We start from the raw sequence: 27,216 nt of genomic DNA, 5'->3' as shown, positions 1-27,216 counted from the left end.
CTTTTATTCAGTATCCCCCCCCCCCCTTTTCATTCCACTTATTCCTTGGGGACAAAAACTATGCCATTTTTATCTTTACATCTCCAGAGCCTAGAATATTTTCTGGAACATAATAGGATTAAATGTTTACTTAATTGGGGGAAAATGAAATAAAAAAAATTAAATAAAATATCCTTCCTAAAAGTTATTACGAAAGAGATCTCGAATCATAAAGGTATATCCATAGAAAAGCTTTTAAACAGAACTTTTGTGTTTCATGCCTAGTTTAAATCCTTCAGAGCCTACCTTTAAGAAAATGGTCTACAGAGAGTATGAAGCAGGTTTCACAAAAGAAAAACCAACATCGGACATTTCAGGTAAGTCTCAAAAAACAAATTGTAAAGCTTTGAGAGGGTTAGAGTGGTAGACATCCCTTGTGCTCTACTGTCAATATTATTTTGTCCTTCATTCTCAAAAAAACCATAATGTCAAGGAGGTGATGTCATACTTGGAAATAAATTGGATTTGAGTAAGGGAGGACTGGGCAACATCACTAGGCTTGCTTTCTCCTCCAGAGTCATCTCAGTCCAGTGGCCAGATAGAGATCTGGGTGACTGGAGATTATCGGGGATGCAGTGGGAAACCCTGGTCTTTTTAAGCAAAGGATCTCAGTTTGACTGAGACAATACCATTAAGTGATTAAGTCTGGTTAAGAAATAGGGGGTGCAAGAGGAAGGCCCCTGTTCACACTGGATAGATGATCCCACCATGGCAAATTACAAGAAGACAGGGATGTGATTTGTACCAGTTGGATGGGTTACAATTAGCATGAATGGAGGGAGTACTTTCAATGTTGAGATGACAGATCCATCAAAACACCAAGCAATCAGTGAAGAATGGGGGCTTCAGATTCTCCAGATTTGTCCAAAATAGAACCTATTTGTATTAATGGAGACCTAGCTGGAGCTAGCTTGTACAATGCTTTAAGATTTGGCAAAGCATTTTATGTTAATTCATCCTCCTAACAATCCTATGAGGTGGATGCTATTATTATTCCCATTTTGAAGAAGAGGAAACTGTGTCACCTGCCTGGCTGACCACTCAGTTTCTGTCAAGCTGGTAGATGCTTGTGTTCCTTTATCTTAACTGAAGGACAACTAGGTGGCCCAGTGGATGAAGTGCCAGAAAGACTCATCTTCAAGCGTTCTAGTCCAGCTTCAAATACATAGTGGCTGTGCGACCCTGAACAAGTCTCAATTTCCTCATCTGTCAAATGAGCTAGAGAAAGAAATGGCAACCCAATCCCAAATGTGGCCATAAAGAGTCAAACATGACTAAAAAATGAGTGAACAAGACTACAACAATCTTTCAAAGCTGACATTCTATGATTCTCAACAGAAGCATATTAATAATGCTACAACAAGGGCTAAGTTGAACCATACCCTAGACACATGTTACTTCTACTCTTAATGGAAATTGGTTTTGTTTGTTCCTCTAATTTTCCATTTTCTTCCTTTTCTATGTCTCTTACTCTCCATTTTAGCCTATTGGAGCCAGTTTTGAATTGCTTGGGAGAACTAACTCTTAAATTTTTAATGTGAGCACTGGCACCTCAGAAATTGGCAAATCAGGCTTTAAATCAAGTTTAATTTATTTTGTTAATTAGTTTGACTTAAGAAAGTCAGACAATTAATGTTTAAGTGCCTACTATGTGCTAAATGCTGTTCTAAGCGCTAAATACAAAAATAGCAAAAGAAACTCAATTTAATGGGAGAGACAACATGCAAATAACTGTACAAATGAGATATAAACACAATAAATTGGCTGAAATCAAGAGAAAAATCCATGGGAATTAAGGGGCATGAGGAAAGATTTTCTGTAGAAGGTGAGATTTTATCTGGGACTTGTAGGAAGATAGGGAAGTGAGGAGATGAAGATGAGGAAGAACATTCTAAGTATGAAGGGAAGTCAGTGAAAATGGATGGACTTAGGAAATGAGAATCTAGTTTGAGAAACAGCAAGGAGTCCAGTGTTACTACATTAAAGATATTTTTTTATAATAACTTTTTATTGACAGAACTCATGTGCATTAAAGATATTTGTTGGGGTATAAAGAGTTAGAAGACTAGGAAAGTGGGGAAGGGCTAGGTTAAAAGGGGCAAGGGTTCCTGTGGTGATAGGGAGCTATTGAAGTTTATTGAGGAGGGATGATATAATCTGACCTGAACTTTAAGAAAATCAATTTTGTGACTGGGTGGAGGACAGGCTAGAGTGGGGAGAGGAGGATGTGTGTGTATGTGTGTGTGTGTGTGTGTGTGTGTGTGTGTGTGTCTGTGTGTGTCTGTGCGTGTCTGTGTGTGTGTGTTTTGGAGAAACTACTAGAGAAGAAAAGGGGACATATGTGAGACATGCTAACAAAGGTAAAATAAGTAGACTTTGGCAACAAATTGGATATAAAAAGAGAATGTAAGTTGTGAGCCTAGGGGACTGAAAGGATGAGGATAGAGAAAATGCTAATAATTCCAATTAAACTTAGAAGTTTGTCCTGTTTAGACTTTTTTTTTTCCTTTGGAAGGCTGGTTGTTAAACATTTTCCAGCACATCTCTGCTGACCTCCACACTTTCAGCTTGGTCTAAGGGGTGTAATTTGAATGATAGGTCCATTCATAGGTTCATAGAGTTGCAATGGGACCTTAGTCCAATCCTTCCATGCTATAGATATGGAAACTCGGAGTCAAGGGGTAGTCACATAGCCAGAAAGCAGCAGTCAGGACTAGATCCCAGGTACTCAGGCTTTTGGTATGATGTTCTTTCCACTATCCCCACACTGTGGGGAATATTTATAAATCTGGGGATACATGCCTTGAAAGGGTTAATTGGGGTCAAGATATATGTAGGATCCAGGGAATCTACTCTGGGCTAGAAAAATGTCTAGTTTTGCTTCTTCTTGCTATGAAAGGAATTGTGAAATGCTTGTGGATGGAGAATGTTTTGAGCACAAAAAGTGGTTTACCTTGTATTGTTTAGGATTTCCATTCTCTTAAAACAAGAACAGACTAGTTTATTGATCCACCTTTATGAGCCTGAAATTAAATGTTTGAAATAATTTATTAGACGATAGGTTTTCTGAGGGCAAGAATTATTTCTCTTTTTTGTCTTTGTCCAACCCCACTCCCTTCTCCAAGATTTAGCAGAGAGCCTTGTACCTATTAGATGCTTAATAAATGCTTGTTGGATTGAATTTTTGTAACTAGTCTCCTTTTCTTTTAGGCCTTTTAGTCGCCTTCCTGTTTAGCCCCTAACTTTAGTGCCTTCCCCTCTGAGGTTTCCCCCTTTAACCTCTCTGCATCTTTGTGTATTTCTATTTATGTACCATTTGTCTTCATGATACTGGAACTCCTTGAGAGTAAGGAATGCTTGTGCTTTGTTTTCCCAATATTTAGCACTCTGCCTGAACAATCACTTAATAAATTCTCACTTGCTGATTGATGAAAGGGAGGAAGAAAGGAAAAGTCTTGAAGAAAAGTCTTTAAAAAATCAGAAAACTAATTAAGAGTTTATCCACAGCACAAATATCTCCCAAGATGCCTTCTCCACAAGCCCAGACATATATTACATGAGAAGAGCAACTCCCTTGTTTTGTTTTAATTAAGAGGCTGAGGGAGATATTCAGACCTAACATTTGAGTAAGGGATCTTCACAAAGCAGGTGCCTGGGAGAATTGCTGAGAATGACCTGATTTCCAGCTTTATAACCTCACATAGACACGGGCCAACAATGCCATAGTGATTAAGCACCCTGCACTACAGGGGATGGAACTTTGAGTACAACAAATACTTTAGCTGGCAAGAAACTTGCTTTAGTATAAACCCCAGAGCATGGGAAGCAAAAGTTGTTGACAGCAGGGGATGGAGCAGTAGACCAAGAGATCTCAAATCAATTTGACAAGCATTGATTAAGCTCCTGCTATGTGCAAGGCACTAGGGGATAAAGATGAAGAATGCTCCAATGCTGAAACAATCCAATAAGCATTTATTAGGTTCCTATTATGTGCAAAGACAGAACCAAAAATAATCCCTGACCTGATGTCAGTCATATCGGATTCCTCATGACCCTATTTTGGGGTTTTCTTGGCCAAGATGCTGGAGTGGATTGCCATTTTTTTTCTAGCCCATTTTATAATGAGAAATTGAGTTTTCTCTCTCTAACAAGATTAAGTGAATTTCCAGGCTTTCATGAATGTCTGGGGTCCAGATTTGAACTCATGAACATGAATCCTTCTGATTCTAAGCCCAGATCCCTGACCTCAGAGAAAAATGAGAGGTCAGGAATTAGCAACCATTTAGGGAGATAAAGGGCAAATACAATTCCAGAAGTCAGGGGAAACCAGATTTAAAATCAGCTTTAGCACAGAAAGGCAGGCAGCAGGAAATCAGAGAGACAAATCACAACCCAAAAGAAGCCATAGTCCATGAGGCAGCATGGGGACCATGGGCCTTGGAGGCAAGAGACCTCAGACAGCTAACTCCTAGCTAAGTCACTTTAATTATCTGAGGCTGTTTTCTATCTGCAAGATGGGTATACTTGCCCTACCTGTGTTACAGAGTGGTTGTGGAGAAAGTGTTCAGTAAAGTGCTGTCTTAATGTCTATCTCCCCAAACCCCAGAACAGTCATTGAAATCAATTGCTTGCCTCTTGTAGGATTTTCTATAATTTCTGTAATATAGAAACCAATCCTATGGAGCTGGCTTGTTTGACAGGCAAAAAACTGGGCATTTATAACAGCTAGATGAGATGGTGAGTGATCCTCTGATTAATTGTAGGACTTGTTAACTAAAAGTCTAGTCCTTCACCCTACCAAGTACTAAAGTAGTGGAGACTTCATGAAGAATAGAAAATAATCCTAAGGATGGGAATTAGATCTTTGATTTCACTGGTATGGGAGACTCTAGGTGAGAAAACTCATTCTGTTCATGTAGGCTGTTACCCTTTATGCCTGGGGAATTGAGAGGATGGAAATGAAGAAAATGCTAATAATTTCAATTAAACTTAAAAGTTTGTCCTGCTTAGACTTTTTTTTTCCTCTTTGGATGGCTATCTGGGACACTGCTGTCAATGACTTGCCTAGATATCCAGTCAGTATGAGTTACAGATAGAATGGGAATCCTGATTTTTATAACTTCAAAGCTTATTAGTCCAAGCTTTTTTTAAAAAAACTTTTTAAAATAAGCCCATATCTTTAAATTTTATGAGTTTTAAAAATATATAAAATTGCAAAGTATTCCAGAGTTATTCCCAATGTCCCTAATGCTAATGCTTTATCTCTGAGATTGTTTCCAAGCTCTCCTTTATACATTTCGTATGTACAAGTGGTTTGCATGTTGTCTGTTCCATTAGATTGTGAGCAACCTGGAAGAAGATATTGTTTTTACTTTTCCCCTTACTTTGTATCTCTAATGCAAACTTAACATAGTGCCTGATGCATAGTTAACACTTAATAAAAGTTTGTTGCTTTCTGACTTACACATGGGGCACTTTCCGGTAAACAAAGTGTCAGATTTGTAATTAGTGATCATAAGTTCAAATCTTGACTTCAATTTACTATTTTTATGGCCTTAGGCAAATTACTCAGCTATTCTGAGACCTCAGTTTCTTCATTTGCAAAATGGGTGGGAATATTGGGTTAAATGATTGCTAAAGTCTCTTTTAAAACTATATTACTATCACATGCTATTAATTAGTTGTGTAAACTTGAGTTAACTTTTCTGACCTCTTTAGGTATCAGTTTCCTCATCTGGAAAAAAAAAGGTCTCTAAAATCTTCTCATCCTATGGATCACAGTCTAAAAAATCTTGTTCAATAAATAGTCAGCAAAAAGCAGATTTTTCACTTTTTGCCTGCATACAATAACCAACCAGTAGCTAATCAAAAATGAGGAGCATTTTTCCAATTGCCTTTTTTTAATCTCAAAAGTATTTTCCATGAAAAATACTTCTGGGATTCATCTTAGGTGTTTTTTTTTAATATCAGGATTTTTTTGTGAGTCAAAAAGAGCAATATTTTTTTGTATTGGGGTAAAAATATAGATAATAGTAATAATGGGCCATTAATGGGGGAAGACTCTTGGATACTGTTTCTAGTCCTGCTTTGACTTGTGTAACCTAGGCCAATTTTATTTCCTACTAATAATACCGGTAGTTAGCATTTGTATCAAGATAGCTGGGTGGTGCCATAGTGGATAGAACACCAGCCTGAAGTCAGGGAGATGCATCTTCATGAGTTCAAACCTCCCATCAGACACTTACTTACAAGTTGTAGTAACCCAGGCAAGCCACTTAATTCTCCCTCTTTCCTCTTCTGTAAAATGAGAACATGGCAAATCATTGTAGTGTCTCTGCCAAAAACAAACAAACAAACAAACAAAAAAATTAAGTGGGGTCATGAAGAGATAGGACTGAAAAATGGCTAAACAACAAAAATGTTTGCATAATGCTTTAAAGTTTGCAAAGCATCTTAGCTGTGCTGTCTCATTTGATCCTCCCAACAACCTTCTGAAGTAGATGTTTTTATTATTCCCATTTTGCAGAAGAAAAAGTAGAGGTTAAAAGAGAGTGATTGCCCAGTGTCACATAACTAGTAAGTATCTGATACAGGATTTGAATTCAGGTCCCACACTATATCACCCTTACTATCTAAACTATCTCCATTCGTTCCTAACTCAGGGCCAGTGGGGAATAACCGGTGACTAATTCTGTGGCAAAGATCAACAGAGGCAGAATAACAATTATTGCTAGAAATTGTGTATTCATGTAATTTTTCTGGTGATCTTGAACACATTTACATTTTACCTTCTCATTTGTCATAGGACTTCTGGGACCTACTCTTTTTGCTGAAGTTGGAGACACCTTGAAGGTTCACTTTAAGAATATGGCTAAGAAGCCTTTAACCATCCATCCCCAAGGAATCGAATATAACAAACTATCTGAAGGTAAGAAGAGTTCAATATTTCCTAGTATAAAAGGATTACAGTTTCCTATCTATATTAAATACTCTGGAACACAGTCATCAATCTGTTAGAGTTTTCCCCCCAGTTGTCTCAATGTGAAAAATGAACAATTCTTCTGTGAACAGGATAGAAAAAGATTTTCTCATCTGACAAGTATTTGACTCAGTAACGTAATGAGAATATTCTGAAATTATGCACATTCTAGAGTGATAGCTCTACAACTTTTGGAACTGTCAGTATACTCATATTATTCTCTTCTGACTTTCCTCACCTGTAATTTTCTGACCCAATGATCTCTCATTCTCTCTAAATTGAGGTCTGCTCCTCATCAAAACTTTTCTGGCTTCCTTTAAGTTTCAGCTAATGTCCCAGCTTTTATAAGAAACCTTTCCCAGTCTCTGAGACAATGTCCCAGTTACCCTATTTCTTTAGTTCTTTTTTGCCTTCTCCATTAGTCTCTGAACTCTCCAAGAACTGAAAGTTTTTTGGGGGTGGATGCTGATGCTGGCTTTATTTTTATGTCTAGCATTTAGTTCTGGAAATGATATATAGTTAACCTGTTTTTCAGTCACATCCATCTCTCCATGACCTCATTTTGGTGGGTTTTTTTCTTTTTGTTGTTTTTTGTTTTGGCAAAGAAACATTTATTAAGCACATGCTCTGTGCCAGAATGATTTAGTTCAATTGAACAAGCATTTGTTATCTGGAAAACAATAGGATTGCAAAAAGCCAGCAGAGTTTCATGATAGGTGATCTTTTTTTTTCCCCCTTAGCTTTTATTTGGAGAGGGACTTTTTAGAAGGCAAAATTCTCCTAACAATTTGAATTGTGACAAAGCATCTGGAGAGATAGTTAGTTTCCCTTCTTTGGTTGGTTTTAAGGCAAAATCTACATGAGCACTTTTTAGGTCTACTTTTCCACTGGAAGCAGAAAGGATTCTTGCTGTCCATTAAGATCATGTCCAAAACTGAAAATCTGTATGTTCCAGTCTGTGAAATGTTACAACTTCTTAATTGCTCCTTACAAATTTCTATCAGATTTCTTTGTCCATTCAGTTATTTTTTTTTCCCTATATGATCATGATGTTTTCTGTTCTTTTTTCTTTCCTTTGAATTATGTCATTATTACTATTGAATGTTAATAATAATTAATAGTATTGATCATTAAAATTAATTAATAATTAAGTTGGTTAATTATTAAAATTAATTATAAGTTTGTTATTAATTGTTAGGATGAATAAATATTAATATGTAACTTTAAGGTTTTTAAAGAATTTTATAAATATTCTCTCTTATAATCCTCACAACAACCTGGTTGGAAGGTAGATGCTATGATTATGCTTATTTTATAGATAAGGTCTTTGTATATTTCTATTCCTCATGCCTTTTAGATCTAATTGAATTTTGACATTCTATCACTCAAACTATTCTACAAAATCATACATCCATCGTATTTCCAGCAGTTGCAATGTATAATATTTACCAACAACTAAGGAAAAGGTTTTTCATTACAAGAACACTCTGTGTTTTAAATACAAGAAGGTGTAGGTGTGTGTGTGTGTGTGTGTGTGTGTGTGTTTAATTTTGAATCCTGGTCATGTCCTTTGCTCAGTGAATGAACCAGGGGTCATTGTCCTCCTTTTTTAAAATTCTTTATTCCTAATAGAACATAGCCCAACCCGGTAATCATTAACTGACAACAGTTCAAAATACTCCACCTCCACATAGCATGAATTGTCCATGTGTGCATTACTAATTTTTCATCTCTTTGTATCTCAACCCAGTATGTGCATGGTACATGTTAAAGAGAGTAGTTAACTTGGAAATTATTATAGTCCAATAATGTTATAGTCCAGTATTCTAAATTTCATTCTTCACGATAGCATAGAGGTCACATTATTTTACCTATACAGCATATTAAAATAAAACACTAAGAATTCTACTTGGCTACTGTCAGAAAGTGTTTTCCTTTATAATTGTTTTTCTCATCATGAGAATTTTTCACTTGAAGATTCTTGAAGGAATATAAGTATTCAAATCAGGGTTTCAGATCCAATCCCTTTAAAATTGGTCACCAAAAAAATAGAATCAGAATCTGAGTTTCAGAGATTACTGCTCATGTCAAGTAGATATTCAGGTTCTGAATCAACATAAATACTGGAAGATAGTTCAGCACATGCAGAACGTTTTTCCCACAGTGGGAAGGACTTGGCGTTGTTAGTACATCTGACCTTAAAGGATATGACTATTAAGGAGTCTTATGGTTCTGATTTTGTAGCAGAGAAAAATGAACTATGTACATCTAGGACACAAGGTCATGGGTAAGCCAGATTCAGGTGGCTTAGGGAGGCGGGTGTTTCAATGAAGCTTCTGAAGTGGATAGAGCAGTGAGATGGATCAACGGAAGGTCCCCCTTCCCTATGTGGCCATACTATGAAGAAAGCCAAAATTCCAAAGAGTGGGGATTACTAACTCCCAAATTTTCCTAGCCAAGCCTATCTCGGAGTTTCCATTGGAAAATCTAAGCTCTAACCTCAAGCAAATAATTAAAGCTTTCTAGGCATCAGTTTCCTGATCATAAAATTCAAGATTTAGATAATCTAAAAGAACTTTTAGTTCTTAGTCTGATTATCCTAGGAGTTTATTACCTCCTGAGGTGCCTATTTCACTTTTGGATCATTCTCATTAAACATACAGTTTTCTCTGTATTACATGAAAGTGAAATCTGCATTTCTGTAACAATAGCAATAAGGTTTGTAAAGCCCTTTATAGATATTATCTTGTTTTGTAACTTCTACCTATAGTTCTGCTTTTTGGGGCGCCTGCAAAACAAGGTTTTTTTAAAGAGTTTCATGCCTTATATTTTACACAAACATTGCTCTTGAAAGAATATAAAGTAGCATGAAGATTTTTGTAACTTTTACATGATATGAGAGTATATTTATAAGAGAGAAACTAGAAATATTTGGGAAAACAATTTGGAACCAAGAGATTCACTGCAATTGAACTGTTCGTGCTTAACTATATATTGAAAATAAGCAATAAGAACCAAGGTGATAAAATAAGGAGGAATAAATATCAAACAAAAAGAAAGGCAACAGAGATACCACAAGGAAATGATTCTAGGATCTGAAGACTTTAAAATGCAAAATAAATTTTTAAAATGTATTTTAAGAAATAGTTGACCTTTTATATACCATATAGTCAGTCAGTAAATAAATATTTATTAAGCACCAACTAAGAACCGGATACTGGGCAAAAATCTGAATATACAAATACAAAAAATATATACAATCTCTACCCTCATGGAAATTAAAACCCAATGGGGCAACATAATACAGAAAAGAAGCCGGGCACTGAGGGACTGAGGGTGGGAAGAGAATGTATCTGACTTGGAGGTATGATGGAGGGCAAAATGAAGACATTGAAAAGAATGTAGCTTAGTAAAAAATGAAAAGATAACTGTCCTAGGGATCTCCCTTAAATAGAGGTTTGGAGAGGAATTCTCCACTCTTCAGAGAGGTCTTGGAGCAGCAGGCACTAGTGGTGTAGAAGTAGCAAAACTGATGTGATCTTAAAGGATGATAAGATTGTTTATTGTATTTCTCTTGAGTCTTGTATTTGAAAGTCAAATTTTTTTTATTAAACTCTGGTCTTTTCATCAATGATACTTGAAAGTCCTCTACTTAATTGAATATCCTTTTTTCCCTTTGAAGGATTATACTCAGCTTTGCTGAGTGAATGATTCCTGGTCGTAATGTTAGCTCCTTTGCCTTCTGGAATGTCATTCTGTAAGCCCTCTGATACTTTAATGTAGACATTATTAGATCTTATGTTTTCCTGATTGTGGCTCCATGGTACTTGAATTGTTTCTTTCTGGCTGTTTGCAATATTTTCTCTTTGATCTGGGAACTATAATAACACATAATATATATATATATATATATATATATATATATATATATATATATATAAAATTGGCTGTAAGTCTTCAGAGTTTTCATTTGGGGATCTCTTCAGTAAGTGATGGGTAGATTCTTTTACCCTCTGGTTCTAGACTGTCAGGGAAATTGATAATTTCTTAAAAGATGATGTCTGGGCTATTTTTTGATCAATACTTTCAGATACTCCAATAATTTTTAAATTATCTCTCCTGAATCTATTTTCCGGGTCAGTTGTTTTTCCGGTGAGATATTTTGCAGAGGGTGGAACTTTGGAGAAGTATACTTGAAACAAGGTGTTGACTCAATGGAATTGATGAAACAATGGTTATCTAGTTTGCACATACTTAGTACTTAGCATGGTGATGTAATAGTTCTACAGTTGATCTAATTGTAATAAGGTATTTAAACTGAGGACAAAGTCAGCCACAGACATTCTATCTTTGATCATCCTTGTCGTGGCTCTCCTGCTTCCTGAACTAAGATCGGATTGGCAGACCAGCAGAATGGTGGCAGAGGAGACTGGTCAAACAATGACAGACACATACTGTGAAAGGGACAATAAAGACTTTGAATTTATTTTTGACTGTTCTCATAGTGATTATTCTGCTGAGACCAAGGCTGGTCCCAAGGCCCTCCAGAAATCTAGCCCGGACATTACAATATTTTACATTGTCTTTTACTTTTTTCATTTTTATTTTATTGTTTCTTGATTTCTCATAAAGTTGTTAAAGCTTCCATTTGCACAATTCTAATGTTTAAGGAATTCTTTTCTTTAAAGAACTTTTATACCTCCTTTTCCATTTGGTTAATTCCATTCTTTTTAGGCAGAGGCAATTGGGGTTAAGTGACTTGCCCAGGGTCACACAGTTAGGAAGTATTAAGTGTCTGAGTCCACATTTGAACTTAGGTCTTCCTGACTTCAGGGCTGATGCTCTATTCTTACTTACACTTTTTAAGGAGATTTTTTTTTCCTTCAGTGAATTTTTGTGCCTCTTTTTCCATTTGGTGAGTTCTGTTTTTTAAGGAATTCTTCTTCTCATTGACTTTTTGTACCTCCTTCACCATTTGGCCAAACCAAATTTGCAAGGTTATTTTCTTCAGTAATTTTTTGCTTCTCCTTTACCAAGTCACTGCTTCACTTTTTATAATTTTCTTGCATCACTCTCACTTTTCTTCCCAATTTTTCCCCTGCTTCTCTTGTTTTTCAAAATTCTTTTTGAGTTCTTCCATGGCCTGAGACTAATTAATATTTTTCTTGGAGGCTTTGCTTGTAGGAACTTTGAATTTGTTATCTTTTTCTGAGTGTGTATTTTGATCTTCCATGTCACCATAGTAACTTTCTGTGGTTAGAATTTTTTCCTGTTATTTGATCATTTCCCCAGACTTTTAATTAACTCTTTGTTAAAGTAAGGCTCTGTCTCCATGGGGTGCATTGTCCCAAGCTTCAGGGACTTTGTGCAACTCTTTTTTGAGATACTTCTAGGAGCCTGTAAGTTTCCAGTTCTTCCAAGACAGTATGATTTAAGGAGAGGTGTTTACTTTTCTCCCAGTCTATGCTGTTATCTACTCTTTTCTTCCCTGGAACTGAGGAGGGTCCCCACTCCACTGTGTGCTCTGTTGTACTAGTGTTCTTCCTTGTTTGGGACTGGCACTCAGGACTGTGATCTAGATCTGAATATGTACAAAACAACAGTACTATCAGAGAGACCACTGTAATCTCCTTCTGACCAGTCATTAGACCCCCTTAACATTTGTTGCTCTGGAAACAACCACTGTGTCTATTGCTTCAGTTACTGTTAAGCCTTGCTCCTAGTTTTCTGGGGCTTGCTCTGTGCTGGATTGTGCTCTTACCTTGATGTAACAGACCTTTCCTGTCACCTTTCTAAATTGTCTTGGCCTGGAAAATTATTTTACTCCATCTTTTTTGTGGATTCTGCTATTCTAGAATTAGTTTAGAGTCGTTACTTAAAGATATTTGTAGGGGTTTGGGGGAGAGCTTGGGCAAATCCCTGCTCTCACTTCTTCATCTTGGCTTTATCCCTCTCAAAACTAGTCCTATACTTGTAGATGACAATCTTTTCACTTTAAAGACAGCAATTAAGTTATCAAATGGTTCCTGAGTTTCTCTCCAGGTTAAACATCCTTATTTCCTGTAGCTGAATTTCTTATCCTGGTGAATCTTCTTTAAATATGCTTTAGTTGGCAAGTGTTCTGAGAATGTGCAATCCACAATTGAACAGGATACTTTGCACGTAGCCTGATTGAGGAAAAAACCAATGGAACCACCATTTCCTGCCTTCTGGATTCCATGTCTGTCTTAACGCAGTCTAAAATTTCATGGACGATTTGGTTGGCTTGATTGATTGACAGGATTTTGAGTTGGAGGGAATATTCAAAGTTGTCTTAATTTGAGCTCTTTATTTTACAATTTCCTCTTCTATAAATCTGGTGGCTGCACTCTGGAAATTCTCTAATTCATTAGGAAAGGGGAGGTGAAAGCAGTTAAGGATTTATACAGCACCCACTATATGCCAGGCAGAGTGCAAAGCACTTTACAAATATTTTCTTACTTCATGCTCAAAACAACCCTGCGAGATATGTACTATGGACATAATGTTAAGCTACAAACCAATAGGAATCTGAGGATGGAGGTGGGGAGGATGTAAATACAATTTTTTTTCTCTCAGTGGAAGTAAAACTTCCTTTTAGATCATACAAATTACAATGAGATTTCTCATAAAGTAATGGGATTCCCCTTATTAGAGCTCTTTAGTTAGGGCTTCTTGATAAGTTCTTATTATAATATTCTACAAGTGGTTACTGTTTCAGGTAGAGATTGAATTACACTTTGAAGAGGAAAAGGATTTGGGGAAAGCAGGTGTAGTTTGCACAATCAAACTTTTTGGGAAGAAAATATTTCTCTTTCTCTCTCTCTCTCTCTCTTCTCTCTCTCTCTCTCTCTCTCTCTCTCTCTCTCTCTCTTCTCTGTCTCTCTCTCTGTCTCTCTCTCTCTTTCTCTCTCTCTCTCTCTTCTCTCTGTCTCTCGTGTCTCTTTCTGTGTGTGTGTGTGTCTCTCTCTCTCTCTGTCTCTCTTTCTCTTTCTCTCTCTCTCTGTCTGTCTCTCATTCTCTGTGTCTCTGTGTCTCTCCCCTTCTCTCTTCTCTCTGTCTCTCTTTCTGTGTGTGTCTGTCTCTCTTCTCTCTCTCTCTCTCTCTCTCTCTCTGTTTCTCTCTTTTTCTCTCCTTGTTTCTCTCTTCTCTCTGTCTCTGTCTCTCTCTGTCTGTCCCTCTCTGAGTATATGGGTGCCCTCACATAAAACCTGTTCATGACATTCCCCCCACAAATATGAATCTTAAGTATACTTTGGCAACTTCAGAAGCATATTGTGACAAGAGTAAACATTGTGAAGCAGAATGTGGAGTCTTGTAGCAAGCCAAGGAATTAAATAAATATAAAATCAAGGGTTAGCACAGGGGACTTTTGTGTTTCAAACACAATAAGAGTTTTTGTTATCTTTAAGGTGATTGCTTTTTTGTTTTCAGTTTGGAGAACTAATTTTCTATTGTTGTTTGGAAATTTCACTCGTGTCTGACTCTTTGTGGCCCCATTTTGGGGTTTTCTTGGCAGAGATACTGGAGTTGTTTGCCATTTCCTTCTCCAGTTCATTTTACAGATGAGGAAACTGAGGCAAATAACAGGTTTAAATAACTTGCCTTGTCACATAGTTAACAAGTGCCTGAAGCCAAGTTTAAATTCATAAAAATGAATCTTTTAGACTCTAGGCCCAGCACTTTATCCACCGTACCTCCTGCTATCTATAAAACCAAAGTTAAATCAAATTGTCATAAATCGAAAAGCTTCTTTCATCATCAGTTCCTCTTAATCAAACAATATTTACTAAGTGCCTACTTAAATTTTTTTTGTTTAATTTTTTTTCTGGTTATACGTGTATATTAATTTTTTCAATACACATTTATTCATGAATCATGTTGGGGAAAAAAAATCAGAACAAAAGAGAAAAACCATGAGAGGAAAAAACAGAAAAAAGAAGTGAACAAAGCATGTGTTGATTTATATTCAATATCCATAGTTCTCTTTCTGTATGCACATGGCATTTTCTACCCAAAGTTTATTGGGATTGCCTTGGATTACTGAACCACTGAGAAAAACCAAGTCTTTCATAGTTGATCATTATACAATCTTGCTATGACTGTGTACAATGTATTCCTTGTTCTGCTTGTTTTGCTCAGCTTCAGTTCAATATTCCATTATCTTCATATGATACAACTTATTCAGCCATTCTCCAATTGAGGGGCATCTCTTCATTTTCCAATCCTTTGTCACCACAAAAAGAGCTGCTGCAAACAGTTTTGCACATGTCCTTTTCCCTCCTTTATGATATTCTTGGGATACAGACTCAGTAGTAATTAAACTCAAAGACAAAGAAATAGGGATTAACTGTGAAAGAGGCAAAGAGGAACAAAATTAGCCTAAGTACTCATCTGCATTTGAATCCTCAACTTGTAACTTTCAGATTTTATAAAAGTGAACTCATGGCACTCTCTACCAGTATTGTTAAACACCTACTGTATGCAAAGGAATTTTCTCACTAAGTATTCCTTATGCCAATGAAATACTAGATCAAGAACTGTGATTTATTTCATCCTTGCAAGAAGAAATCTCCCAGTGAAGAAACTAGCAGTGCAATTTAGACTGCAAATAATGGTCTTAAAAAGTTACTTGGAACACTGAGATGTCAATCACCTTAACTAGGGTCATAGAGCCAACATATTTCCAAGGCAGGACTGAGACCAGGTTGTTTGGATTCAGAGATTGGTCCCTTATTCACTATTTCCTCACTGAGAATGAAATACTAAAACCAATGAGGTACCAAATCCAGACTCATAATTTCATCCTTTCAAAAAGAAACTTCTCAATGAAGAAGCTATGATGCAGCTGGTCTGCAAATTAAACTCTTAAAGAGTTACCCAAAACACTGAGATTTCAAGTATTTCATGTGTCAGTAGCAAAAGACTAAAATCCTGGTCATTCTGACTCAGAGACTGACCTTCTATCCACCGCACCAGACTGTTTCTCAGGCACTGGGAGTACAAAAATCATTACCTTTCTTCCCCTCTTCACCTCTCCTAAAAATAATCTTTTTCTTCAGACCAATAGATAGAGTACTGAGATGTGAAGTCAAATATATATATATATATATATATATATATATATATATATATATATATATATATAAATTCATAATTCTCCTCAGGCTGCTTTTTGCTTTTTACAACTTTAAGGTGTGCTTAAGTCCTTTCCTCATAGATGCTAAGATAAAATAATAGGAGCATCTACCTCAAGTGGTGATAAGAATCAAATAAATGCAAAACTCTGCAAATGTTAAAGTGCTTTCTAAATGCTAGCTATTATTGTTATTGTTGCTGCTCTCATTGTTATTGATCTGCATTCTCATGAGGGTCTATAACAGGGAAAATGAAAATATAAAGAGAAGGGAAAGAGCCTTAACAGTCAAGGAGATCTGGAGATCTCCCTCCCAAGCAAAGGAAAACTCTCTCTCTCTCTTTTCTCCTCAAAACTCTTCAGTAAATCTTTAACTGTGGGAATGGGGGAGCAGCATAAAGTCCACTAAGGGACTTTAGTCTGGGGCAGGAAGCTTGGGAATTTAAGGACCACCAAGCTTTGTTCAAGATAAGTATAATCCAGCAGTCCAGCAGAATCCCTGGAATTCTAAGGAAGGAACAGGGCCTGACCCATCAGCCCTGTTTGCACCTTCCCAGATGAGTTGTGCAAGTTTCTGTTTATCAGAGGACACTCCAACAATCTCCCTCCCATAGACATAGCTTTGTGCCTCATAGCAAATCATTAGAGCATTTAATATTTTCTAAGCTTGTGATAATTTAAAAAGTATATTCCACAGCGCTTACATTTGTATAAATTTTAGAGGGAATATAATATAGTGGAAAGAGTCCTGGACTAGTTTTCAAAGGCTGGGAATTAGTTTTCAAAAGAGAATAACTCTTGGTTCTGAACACTTTCTTTAAAATAATATTTATAATATTGTTAATAATATATGTTATTGATGCAGTCACCTAATCATAGAATTATAGATGAAGAGAGGGAAGAGAGATCAGGGATTTTCTAATTCAACCCCTCAATTTTATAAGTGAGTAAACTGATCCAGAGAGATTAAAATCATGGAGACAGAAAAGTAGCAACGATGAGATCTGAACCTAGATCTCTAACTGCAAAACTTATTTCACTTTCCCCTGTACATCACTACTTATCATAGTTATTTCAACCTCACAGGAATTTGAAATTTTCTTTGCAACAATTTTATCTTTGGTCCTGGAAGCATACATTTTAAAACTTTATTTTTCTTATTCTTATTTGTGTTTTCTTTTGAAATGTGAATAATATGGAAGTGTGTTTTGCATAACCTCACACATTTAATTAATTTCAAATTGCTTGGTTTCTCAAGGATGGATGTAAAGAATTTGGAGCTCAAAATTTAAAAAATAAATGTTAAAATATTTATATGTAATTAATAAATAAGTAATGAAATCAGTAAAAACCTATCAAAAAGGAAAAAAGCTCTATCAGAAGTGTGTACAAATAAACAGGTAGTGTAGAATAGAATAAAAACAATAGAAAAATGTCAGTTGAGATGGATCCATGAAGGAAGTTAGCATCTGAGCTTGTAGTTACAGGGAGAAAAGAATTACAAAATGAAAAGGGAGCACATTCTTGCTAGAACTAGAAGAACTATATATACAATGATGGTAATGATTAAAATAAAAAGAACAGAAAAAGGGAACTTTAGGTAACTTACATAATCAATCATGGTCCAGAAAATGCACAATAAAAATATACCCTTGCAAGGGTTATGAAGGTGAACTCGAGGGGCTTTTCTAGCTTTCATACTCTATTTTTACCTCAAGGTAATTTTTTTATATTATTATTATATTATATTATAAGGTAAAATTTACCTTATAAATAAGTAAATACGCTCAGAGTAGTTGGACTTGCCTATGGTCACTAGGAAAGGACAGAGATGAAATTAAACACCAGGTCATCTGCTTGCAAGACAAGTCCTCCTTCTGTTTCACCACAGCTTCCTTCCAAGCAATTAAGTTCATCTAAGAAAAGCATAATCAATGTGTCTGTATCTCTAGGTGCCTCTTATGCAGACCAAACATCCCCAGTGGAAAAGATGGATGATGCTGTTCTTCCAAATCGGGAATATACCTACACATGGTTCATCACTGAAGACAGTGGACCTACAGATGATGATCCTCCTTGCCTCACATATTTCTATTACTCCTATGATAACTTAGTGATGGATTTCAACTCTGGTCTTATTGGACCTTTGCTCATCTGTAAGAAAGGTAAGAGAAGAATAAATGAAAGCAGGGGGAACATAAATTCAGTAACAGCAAGTTTCCAATCCTGTCAATATTCCCTTTATGGGATGACCATAAAGAGTTGATGAAGATGAAAAGGAGTATCTGAGACTTTGATATTTGAGGTTCCTCTCTGGATCTCCTATTCCTTCTCCTGAATCTTTAAAATTAAGGACCCCTCATAAAAGCTACCGAAAGTATAAGGGTGTTTTGAAGCATCTAGGTGGTATTGTGGGTAGAGTAATAGACCCAGAGTCCTGAGTTCAAATCCAACAGCAGATACTTCTAACTCTGTAACTTTAGGCAAGCTGTTTTAACTTCTGTTTGCCTCCTTATCAGTAATAATGGGATAATAATAGAACCAATCTCTCAAAGTTATAAGGATCAAATAAAACAATACTTGGAAAGTGCTTTGCATAGTGCCTGGTACATTGTAGGTACTTAATAAATGTTTGTTTCCTCCTTTCTATATTTTGATGACATACAGAATCCATTAAAATGTTTTTAAATTAGGAATCTTTCTCTAAGATGTGTCATTATGTGATATAGCTAGTCTCCCTCTGTTTGAAGACTGCTTGAAAAAAGTCTCCTCTCTGGTCTATTTGAAGGACTTGTGGCAATATAGTGCCTGGTACATAGAAAGTGCTTAATAAGTGTCTGTTTCCTTCCTTGCTATATTTTGATGACACATAGAACTGTGTGTGTGTGTAGTTGAAGAACTTCCAGCAGCTGTATGTAGTAAAGAGCAGGTGAAGAACTTCCAGCAGCTGAACTTCCAAGTACATTTAACTTCCTCTTCTGTATTTTTAGTTTCTCTAGGTCTCTGTGTGTATGTTGAGTGGTAGCCAATATATACTTAGATTTTAGACATATGTATTTAACCTCGAATGATGACATTTATCGCTGTTCAAGTTACCAACATCAGGACAATTAGTTGCCTGATGTATGGTTTCTCCCGGAAGTAGGGAATCTGCTGTTTTTGGCACGAATAACATCCAATTAAGGGATGGGAGGGCACCTATCTCTTAATGTTCTCCAATTCATGATGTAATCCTCTGTATCTAAAACCTCTAAAAACTGTATACCTTATCCCCTTCTTTAACCCTTCTACTGTGAGCTCTCTCTCTTTCCCTCCTCATGGTGGAATTGCTCATTCTCATGAGAATTTATTAAATAAACAACTTTTCTGCTTTTTACTTCGAGAGGTCTCTGAGTAGTCATTTTTAGATAGGATTTTTATCCCTCACAGAACTCATTAAAATGTTCTTAAATTAGAAATCTTTCTCTAAGGTGTGTTACTATGTGATACAGTCAGTCTCCCTCTGTTTAAAGAGTGCTGGAAAGAAGTCACCTTCTTGGTCCATTGTGGTATTTATGTTTGCGAGTAAAAGAAACTTACATTGTCTTCCTTCTAGAGAAACTGAATCTGTTGACGTGTGGACATTCAGTTTCTATATTCAACTGAGATACTATCTGAATTTCACTTTGCAGAAGACAATACCAGTGACTTAACATTTACATAAGTTTCCTTCTCACATAATGCTGAAGTATTGAATCCTTTGCCAGCAGAGCCCAAGAGCCAGAAGGTCCTACTGACTTGGGAACCATTCCCACTTTCCATACTTTCCTAAAATTTTTCCATGAATGAGATTTATAATATTCCAATAACATTATATCCTGGTCAAATTTTATACATTCCTTGAATTTCTTCAGTGCCATAATATTCTGGTTCTTTATTCAACATTCATTCATTTAACAAGCATTTATGAAGCTCTGCTAGAGGATGTAGATATAAATACAGGAGCACAAATTATCCCTTTCCCATCTAGGAGCAGATAATTATTAAGATATTAAGATTAAGTTAATTTACTTTATTTTATTTTTCCTCTTGATGAAGTTATTAAGAAGCATCTGTTTATTTCTGATAGGCAGCCTTACTGAGAATGGGATTCAAAAGATGTATGACCGGCAACACGTGCTGATGTTTGCAGTGTTTGATGAAAGCAAAAGCTGGCAGCAGTCACCTTCCCTGATGTATACGGTCAACGGCTATGTGAATGGAACACTGCCAGGTAACGGGTGAGCTGAGTCTCTTACTGGGTGTCTTACTGGTACCTAAAGTCAATTTAACCTACGTGGGATTTTTAAGACAAAACCAGCATTGTTTTATGTCATAACTAAGTGGCCAATGGCCAGTCCTGGAGTCAGGTAAGAATTTTATTGTTCAGTCATTTGTCTGACTCTCCATTCTTGGCAAAGATACTGGACCAGTTTGCTATTTCCTTCTCTAACTTCATTTTACAGATGAGCAAACTGAGGCAAACTGAGGCAAAAACTTTGCTAGTAAGTGTCCAGGGCCAGATTTGAACTTGGGAAGATGTCTTTCTTTCTCTAGGTCTACTACACTACCCACTGAGCTACCTACCTGCCCAGAATCAAATTCTGATTTCAAATGGAGCCCCAGAAATTTACTAGCTTGGGATCTAAGCTACTTAACTTTTCTTGGGCCCAATTCTTCATCTGTATAATGGGAATAATAATAATAACAACACCTTCCTAGCTGTGTGACCCTAGACAAATCATTTAACCCCAACTGCCTTAGGGAAAAAAAAGAAGTGGAGGGGAGGGACAGATTTTTAATGTCTTTTTAATGTCTTCCTTTCTCATTAATATTGATCAATGTTCCAGCAATTAATAATGTTTAGTGACTGACTTTATTCCCTGAGTCCACCAGAACAATCATCAGTTTGCTTTAGTAAAGGAGAGCCTTCATCAGGAGATCCTTAAACCAATGAAATCATGAATTTATACAAAGATATGATGGATTTGTATTTAACTGTCTCTGTTTGCTCAACATCATGTAAGCTGCCTCAAGTCAGTGACTGTTTAATTTTGATTTTTGTTTCCACAATACCTAACACTGTGCCTGACACACATTAGTTGCTTAATAAATGCTTGTTGAATTTAATTTAATAGAACATTGATTATTACTAAGCTTTGAGCTCAAATCTTGACTCACTCTTATAGCAGCCTATAGACTTAGGCAAGTCAAGTTTGTTCACTCGTAAGAAAGAACAAATAATACCAATTTACTGTATAATCAATTGACAATTATTGAATGCCTGCAATGTGCTAGGTAGGCACTGTGCTAAGAACTACAGATTCAAAAAGGCAAAAGACAGTCTTTAGGCTCAAGAGTCCAATGGGTGAAACAACTAACCAGTGAAAATATCCAGAGCGGGGAGCTGGGGGGTCTTATTTGAGGAAAGGCAAGGAGACCAATCACTGGATCCCAAGTATTTGGTGGGGGAAGGAAGATATAAGATGTAATAAGACTGAAAAAATGAAAGGAGACAGATTATGAAAGGGTTTGAATTGCCAGCAAAAGAATTTTATCTTTGGTCCTGGAAGTAATATGGAACATTGGGTAGAGACAGTGTGCCATCCCAAAGCATAATAGGTACAGTGTCCCATTGTTCTCATCATTGCCATTATTACCTACTGTAGCCTAAGGACCTTTGGATCTTGCCATCTGCATTACTTTACTCTTCAGATTTTTAAGTCTTTCTATCTAGTCTACAGCTGAATATTCTTTTATATATTGCCTTCCACAATTAGAGTGTGAGGTCACTGAAACAATGATTTTCTCAATTTTTCTATGTATTCCCAATACTTAACAGTGTTTAGCACATAATCAATCTTTAATAAATATTTATTCATTTATTCACTGAGAAATGAATATATGACCTATGAACTAATTCTCATTAACATTTGGTTATAAAGATAACCAGAAACTAAGAGCTCTGGTGGTTTGAAACAAAAAATCCTGAGTTAACTGATAATAATTGGTATTGAACACATTGCTCCAAAGGTCATCTTCCCAGAAATCTGAGGGATAACCTGCAGGAACAGGAAAGTCTTGATCTCTTGAACTGGATTTCTCATGGACATCTTAAAGTCAACTTACCTAAAACTATTATCTTTTATCTAAAACATTCCCCTCTTCCTAACTTTCCTATTTTTCAATGATATCATATTCCTTCAAGTATTCCAGACTTCCAAATTAGACATCATCTTCACTTCCTTTCTGTCTCTGTCTCTCTGTGTCTCTGTCTCTCTCTTTGTGTATCTCTTTTTCTCTCTGTCTCTGTTCTCTCTGCCTCTCTCTCTCTCTCTCTCTCTCTCTGCCTCTCTTTGTATCTCTGTGTCTCTGTCTTTATCTCTGCCTCTCTCTGTGTCTCTGTCTCTCTCTCTTTGTGCCTCTCTTTTTCTCTCTGTCTCTGCTCTCTCTGCCTCTCTCTCTGTCTCTTTCTGTGTCTCTGTATCTCTGTCTCTGTCTCTCTGTCTTTATCTCTGCCTCTCTCTGTGTCTCTTTCTGTGTGTCTCTCTGTCTCTTTTTTCTGTCTCTGTCTATCTCTATCTTTCATTAAAACAACTAAGAAGTATATTCCAAAGCATCAAAGGTCCTTGTGAAATCTGCATGTATTTAACCTCAGCATGGTGGGAGAGGAGTTTAAGCCCCTGGGATCTCCCTCCCTCAAAGGTTCCATGAATGTAACAGCTTGTCCTGGAGCCGAGTTGTGTCCAAGCCCCCTTCTGGTCTGACTCTTCAGTAATCTCTGACTTTGGGGGCATAGGACACTGAACTCATTGACTGTTCTGACCTTGGCTATTCTTTCTCTTTCAGATATAACAGTCTGTGCCTATGACCAAATTAGTTGGCATCTAATTGGAATGAGCTCTGGTCCTGAACTATTCTCTATTCATTACAACGGGCAGGTCCTGGAACATAACTCTCATAAAGTCTCAGCAATCCCCCTCATTGGAGCCTCGTCAACCACGGCAAATATGACTGTGAGCCATGAGGGAAGGTGGAAGATATCTTCTCTCATCCCAAAGCATATTCAAGGCAAGGAGACTCTTCTTATACCATTGAGTTTCTCTGTCATCTAAGGGGATATATTGTGGGTACAATGACTTAAGTTTAAATTAAAAATACGAAGGGATGCTCCTTCCTTCAAGATCACTAATGAGGAAGGGACTTATTTTGGGGAGGCAGCATTGTAAGGGGAGCATGGGGTTGAGAGTTATTCCTAGCATCATGGACTTTTTCATTCCTCAGTTTGTATTTCCCTGTGGCAGTGCCTTTTTAAGTGTCAATAACAAGAGACCATGTTCAGGAACCTAATCTACCTTTGGAAGCTATATTCTTACCTTTTTACTGATGTACTTAAGTATAATGGAGATCACTGGTATTTCACAGGTTTCATCAGTGATTGTTGAAATGAAGGAAATGATATTATTACAAGCCAGTCATTTCTGGGAGCTCTTCTCTCTTCCCTGTCCCCACCTGCCAGGGTCTGAGAGAAAAGAATCTTATTGCTGAATTCTCAGAATCCTAACTCACATCAATTCATCACTCTAAGCAAATCAGGATGATGGGGGAAGGAAGTGGTCTTCTGAAAACCTTGAGAAAACAGAGGAGGCTTATCTTTCATGAGAAGTAGAAAAGAGAAAGTAAAATTAAATAATCAATACACTCACAGTTAAAGATGTATTGTTTTTCTGAAGTGTTCAAGGTGCAGCCAAAAGTATCAAGTTTCTGCAAAAATAATCTCTATTATAATATTTAACCTAACAATTGAGTACCCAAGCTTTGATTGAAGACTTCCAGCATGAGGGAACCCAAAAATAGACCATCATACTTTTGGTTAACTCCAAATGTTGGGAAATAGCAACCCCAAATTTGGTTCTCCTCCCACTTTTTTCCTCTAGGGATAAGAGGAACCAATTTAATTTCTTTTCTGAGGAAGCATTTTAAGTCTTTATAAAGGGCTATTACAACCTTCTTCCCTCACATCATCAAATCATCAGAATAAACATCCCTGATCCTTCTACCCATCCTCAAATGGTATAAACCTGATGAACTTAATCCATTCTGGATACCCATTAGATGAGCTTATTATCAATGTTCTTCCCAAATTGACTCCATGGGATGTTAATGAAATAGAAATTTTGTCGAATCCTATTGTCTAGGACAGGAAAATGGATTTTTACTAAATTTTTTCTTCCCATTTCCCTTCCTTTTTTCTTCTTATTCTCTGCTCTCCCATTCCATATCAAATCCAGAACAGCACTATTAACAGTTTCAGACTATTCCATTAAGACCCATGACTATATAACTTGATACATTTTTCCCATATACTTTTAAATGCTTTATGTTTGGGTGGAGCTAATTGTTTTCTCTCTAATTTCCTCATTACTCTATGCATGTCATGACTCAGCTGGGATGAAGGCTTATCTCAAAATTAAAAAATGCCCAAAAAGCACCAGAAAGGTAAACAAATTAACCCGAGATCAGAGGCGTTACATTAAAAAGTGGGAGTATTTCATTGCTGCAGAGGAAGTTATTTGGGACTATGCCCCAGAAAACCAGGAGAACATGAACAAGTAAGTGGATCAGAATCTTCTTTTTCTTCTTCTTCTTTTTTCTTTCTTTCTTTCTTTCTTTCTTTCTTTCTTTCTTTCTTTCTTTCTTTCTTTTTCTTCTTCTTCTTCTCCTCCTTCTCTTCCTCCTCCTCCTCTTCCTTCTTCTTCTTTTTCTCCTCTTCCTCCTCTTCCTATATCTTCTTCTCCTCTTTTCCTCCTCCTTTTTTTCTTTTTCTTCTTCTATTACTACTATTGCTGCTGCTGCTACTACTACTACTACAATATTTGTTTTGTACAAAGGTCTATCAGTACAAAATGGCATGGGTGTCTGATTCTTAGGACATAGAATAGTGGCCACTATTCAGCTCTCCCACTCTAATCTGCCTTTTTCTCACTCTTTCCCTAAACTTCAGGTGATCAATATGGCCTTGGGCAGATTATTACCAAAGTGGATTCTGTTACTACAAAAGTCCTACTTTTAATAAGTTAGGGGAATAAGCATGTAAGAGGATGTAAGCATGTGTTTACCTACAGATGCGGAAAGTGCTACTCAGCAGCCATACATCATTTGTCTAGTAGACTGTGGTAGCATAGTAGATATAACAATGGACCTGAAGTTATAAAGACTTGAGTTCAAATTTGGACTCAGATACATTCTGTATAATTCTGAATAAGTCACTTAACTTCTATCTGCCTTAATTTCTCAATTGAGGAGAATGAGATAACATTTGTAAAAAGCATTTAGTATAGTTTTTGGCACTTATATGTTTATTCTCTTCCTTTCCCTTCCATAAGAAAGAGTCTTACAACATTAAGCACAGAAAATAACTAGAAGGTATAGTGAGCTGAAATTCATATAGGATTTATTGTGGATTCTTTATCCCCTCTTATCATCATTGTGGTAAGTTGAAGTGTTCACAAATAATCATATACATCATATACATAAATATCTATCCACTGTACCACCAGCTGCTTTAAGCTTTACTTAATTCAGTGTAATCCAAGATATACTCACCCTTAGTTCTCTTAACATCCTGATGTGAATAAGGGGGAAGTAGTCTCCATTCACTTTTACTATTCACAGAAACTCCACTAAAGGGCCAGAACATGCCCAATGAGAATCCCCATCAAAGAGTAAGATTATTCTAGTGTTCTTTTTTCATCTACATTTCTTGCAACTTCTTCCACCATCACCACTTATAATAAACCAGGGTTTCAATGGAAGAAAGACCTAGTCTTCATTTTGTTTACATTTTCTTTTTTCTTTCAGAAGACATAGCTTTTGGCACAAAAATAACCCAAACCAAATTGGGACACGTTATAAGAAGGTTGTCTACAAGCAGTACCAAGATGAAACTTTCACTAAACGCAAAGAAAGTAATGATAAATCCAAAGACAATAAAGAACCTGAAGAAAGTAGTATCTTGGGTCCTATCATTAGGGCCCAAGTAAGAGATACCCTTAAAGTAAGTAATGGTGGGATACCAACAGAGGAATAATTGAATAGTGTCGGGAAGGCATTAGTGTGTGTGTGTGTGTGTGTGTGTGTGTGTGTGTGTGTGTGTTAAAGTTGTATGTCATATTGACTTCAAACATGTTGCTTTGTAAAAGCAAAAAGAAAAGACAGCATTATTTTTCTCTCCCTCTCCTTTATTTTCTTCAATGTGCAAGCATAGATGTTATGGAGAATCTAGTTCATTTCCCTTTATCCATATGCTACCTCTAAAGGGGCTTCAATATATAGAAGAGAACAGATTTCCCAAACACTCTTGGAGATAGAAGACCTAGAGGTCTCTGAAGTAGGGGTTCTTCACCATTCTATGTCCTTTACCCTTTGGCAAGTCTGATGAAACCTACGAGCTCTTTCTCAAAATAGTGTTTTTAGAGGAATAAAATTATACACACACACACACACACACACACACACACACACACAAAATGATTAAGGAAACCAATTATATTGAAATAGCTATCAAAACTTAAAAAAATATTCAGGAACCCTTGATTAAGAACCAAAGGACTAAAAGATGCTGTATTGGGTAAGAAAGGAGAGGGTGAGGAAAATGGGGATTATGGGGAGAGTTGGGTTTACCTTCTCTACCTCCTTCCTTATCTTTGGGTCTCAGACTTTTTTCTCCTTTTCTTTATTGGTGAGTGGGAGTGCAATAGTGGAGAGTTAAGGGAATAGGAGAAGGTTTTAGGGTTTGGAGAGAAATAAGAAGAGAGACTGTAGCAGAGGCACTCTGGAATCTGCTCATATCAGCTCATGGAAGTAAACTGTCAAATATTCAGGGTAAACATTTACACTATAGAAATAAAAAAAAATTGACCTTATGGGGCTTGATTTATTTGTTTTATTGTCTGTACTTAAGAAGGTGATAGGCAAAAAAATCTTAATTTAAAGTGTGTGTTTTATTTAGATTTAAAGTATATCA

General features: G+C 36.5%; 1 protein-coding gene across 2 annotated transcripts in view; it reads left to right on the top strand.

Annotated features, from left to right (window-relative positions):
* F5 (coagulation factor V) overlaps positions 1-27,216 on the top strand; it is a 79,621-nt gene that overhangs the window by 2,993 nt on the left and 49,412 nt on the right. For both annotated transcript variants that reach the window (XM_023501770.2, XM_023501773.2), the window contains exons 2-8: positions 265-356; positions 6,845-6,967; positions 18,125-18,337; positions 20,281-20,424; positions 23,040-23,261; positions 24,637-24,802; positions 26,052-26,247. In XM_023501770.2, the coding sequence (XP_023357538.1) occupies positions 265-356; positions 6,845-6,967; positions 18,125-18,337; positions 20,281-20,424; positions 23,040-23,261; positions 24,637-24,802; positions 26,052-26,247 (1,156 nt within the window). The remainder of the gene's footprint in view (positions 1-264; positions 357-6,844; positions 6,968-18,124; positions 18,338-20,280; positions 20,425-23,039; positions 23,262-24,636; positions 24,803-26,051; positions 26,248-27,216) is intronic.

Source organism: Sarcophilus harrisii, chromosome 4 (assembly GCF_902635505.1).
Source record: "Sarcophilus harrisii chromosome 4, mSarHar1.11, whole genome shotgun sequence".
Lineage (NCBI taxonomy): Eukaryota > Metazoa > Chordata > Mammalia > Dasyuromorphia > Dasyuridae > Sarcophilus > Sarcophilus harrisii.
The sequence above is the reverse complement of the archived record's forward strand: the minus strand, read 5'-3'. Positions and strand labels throughout refer to the sequence as shown.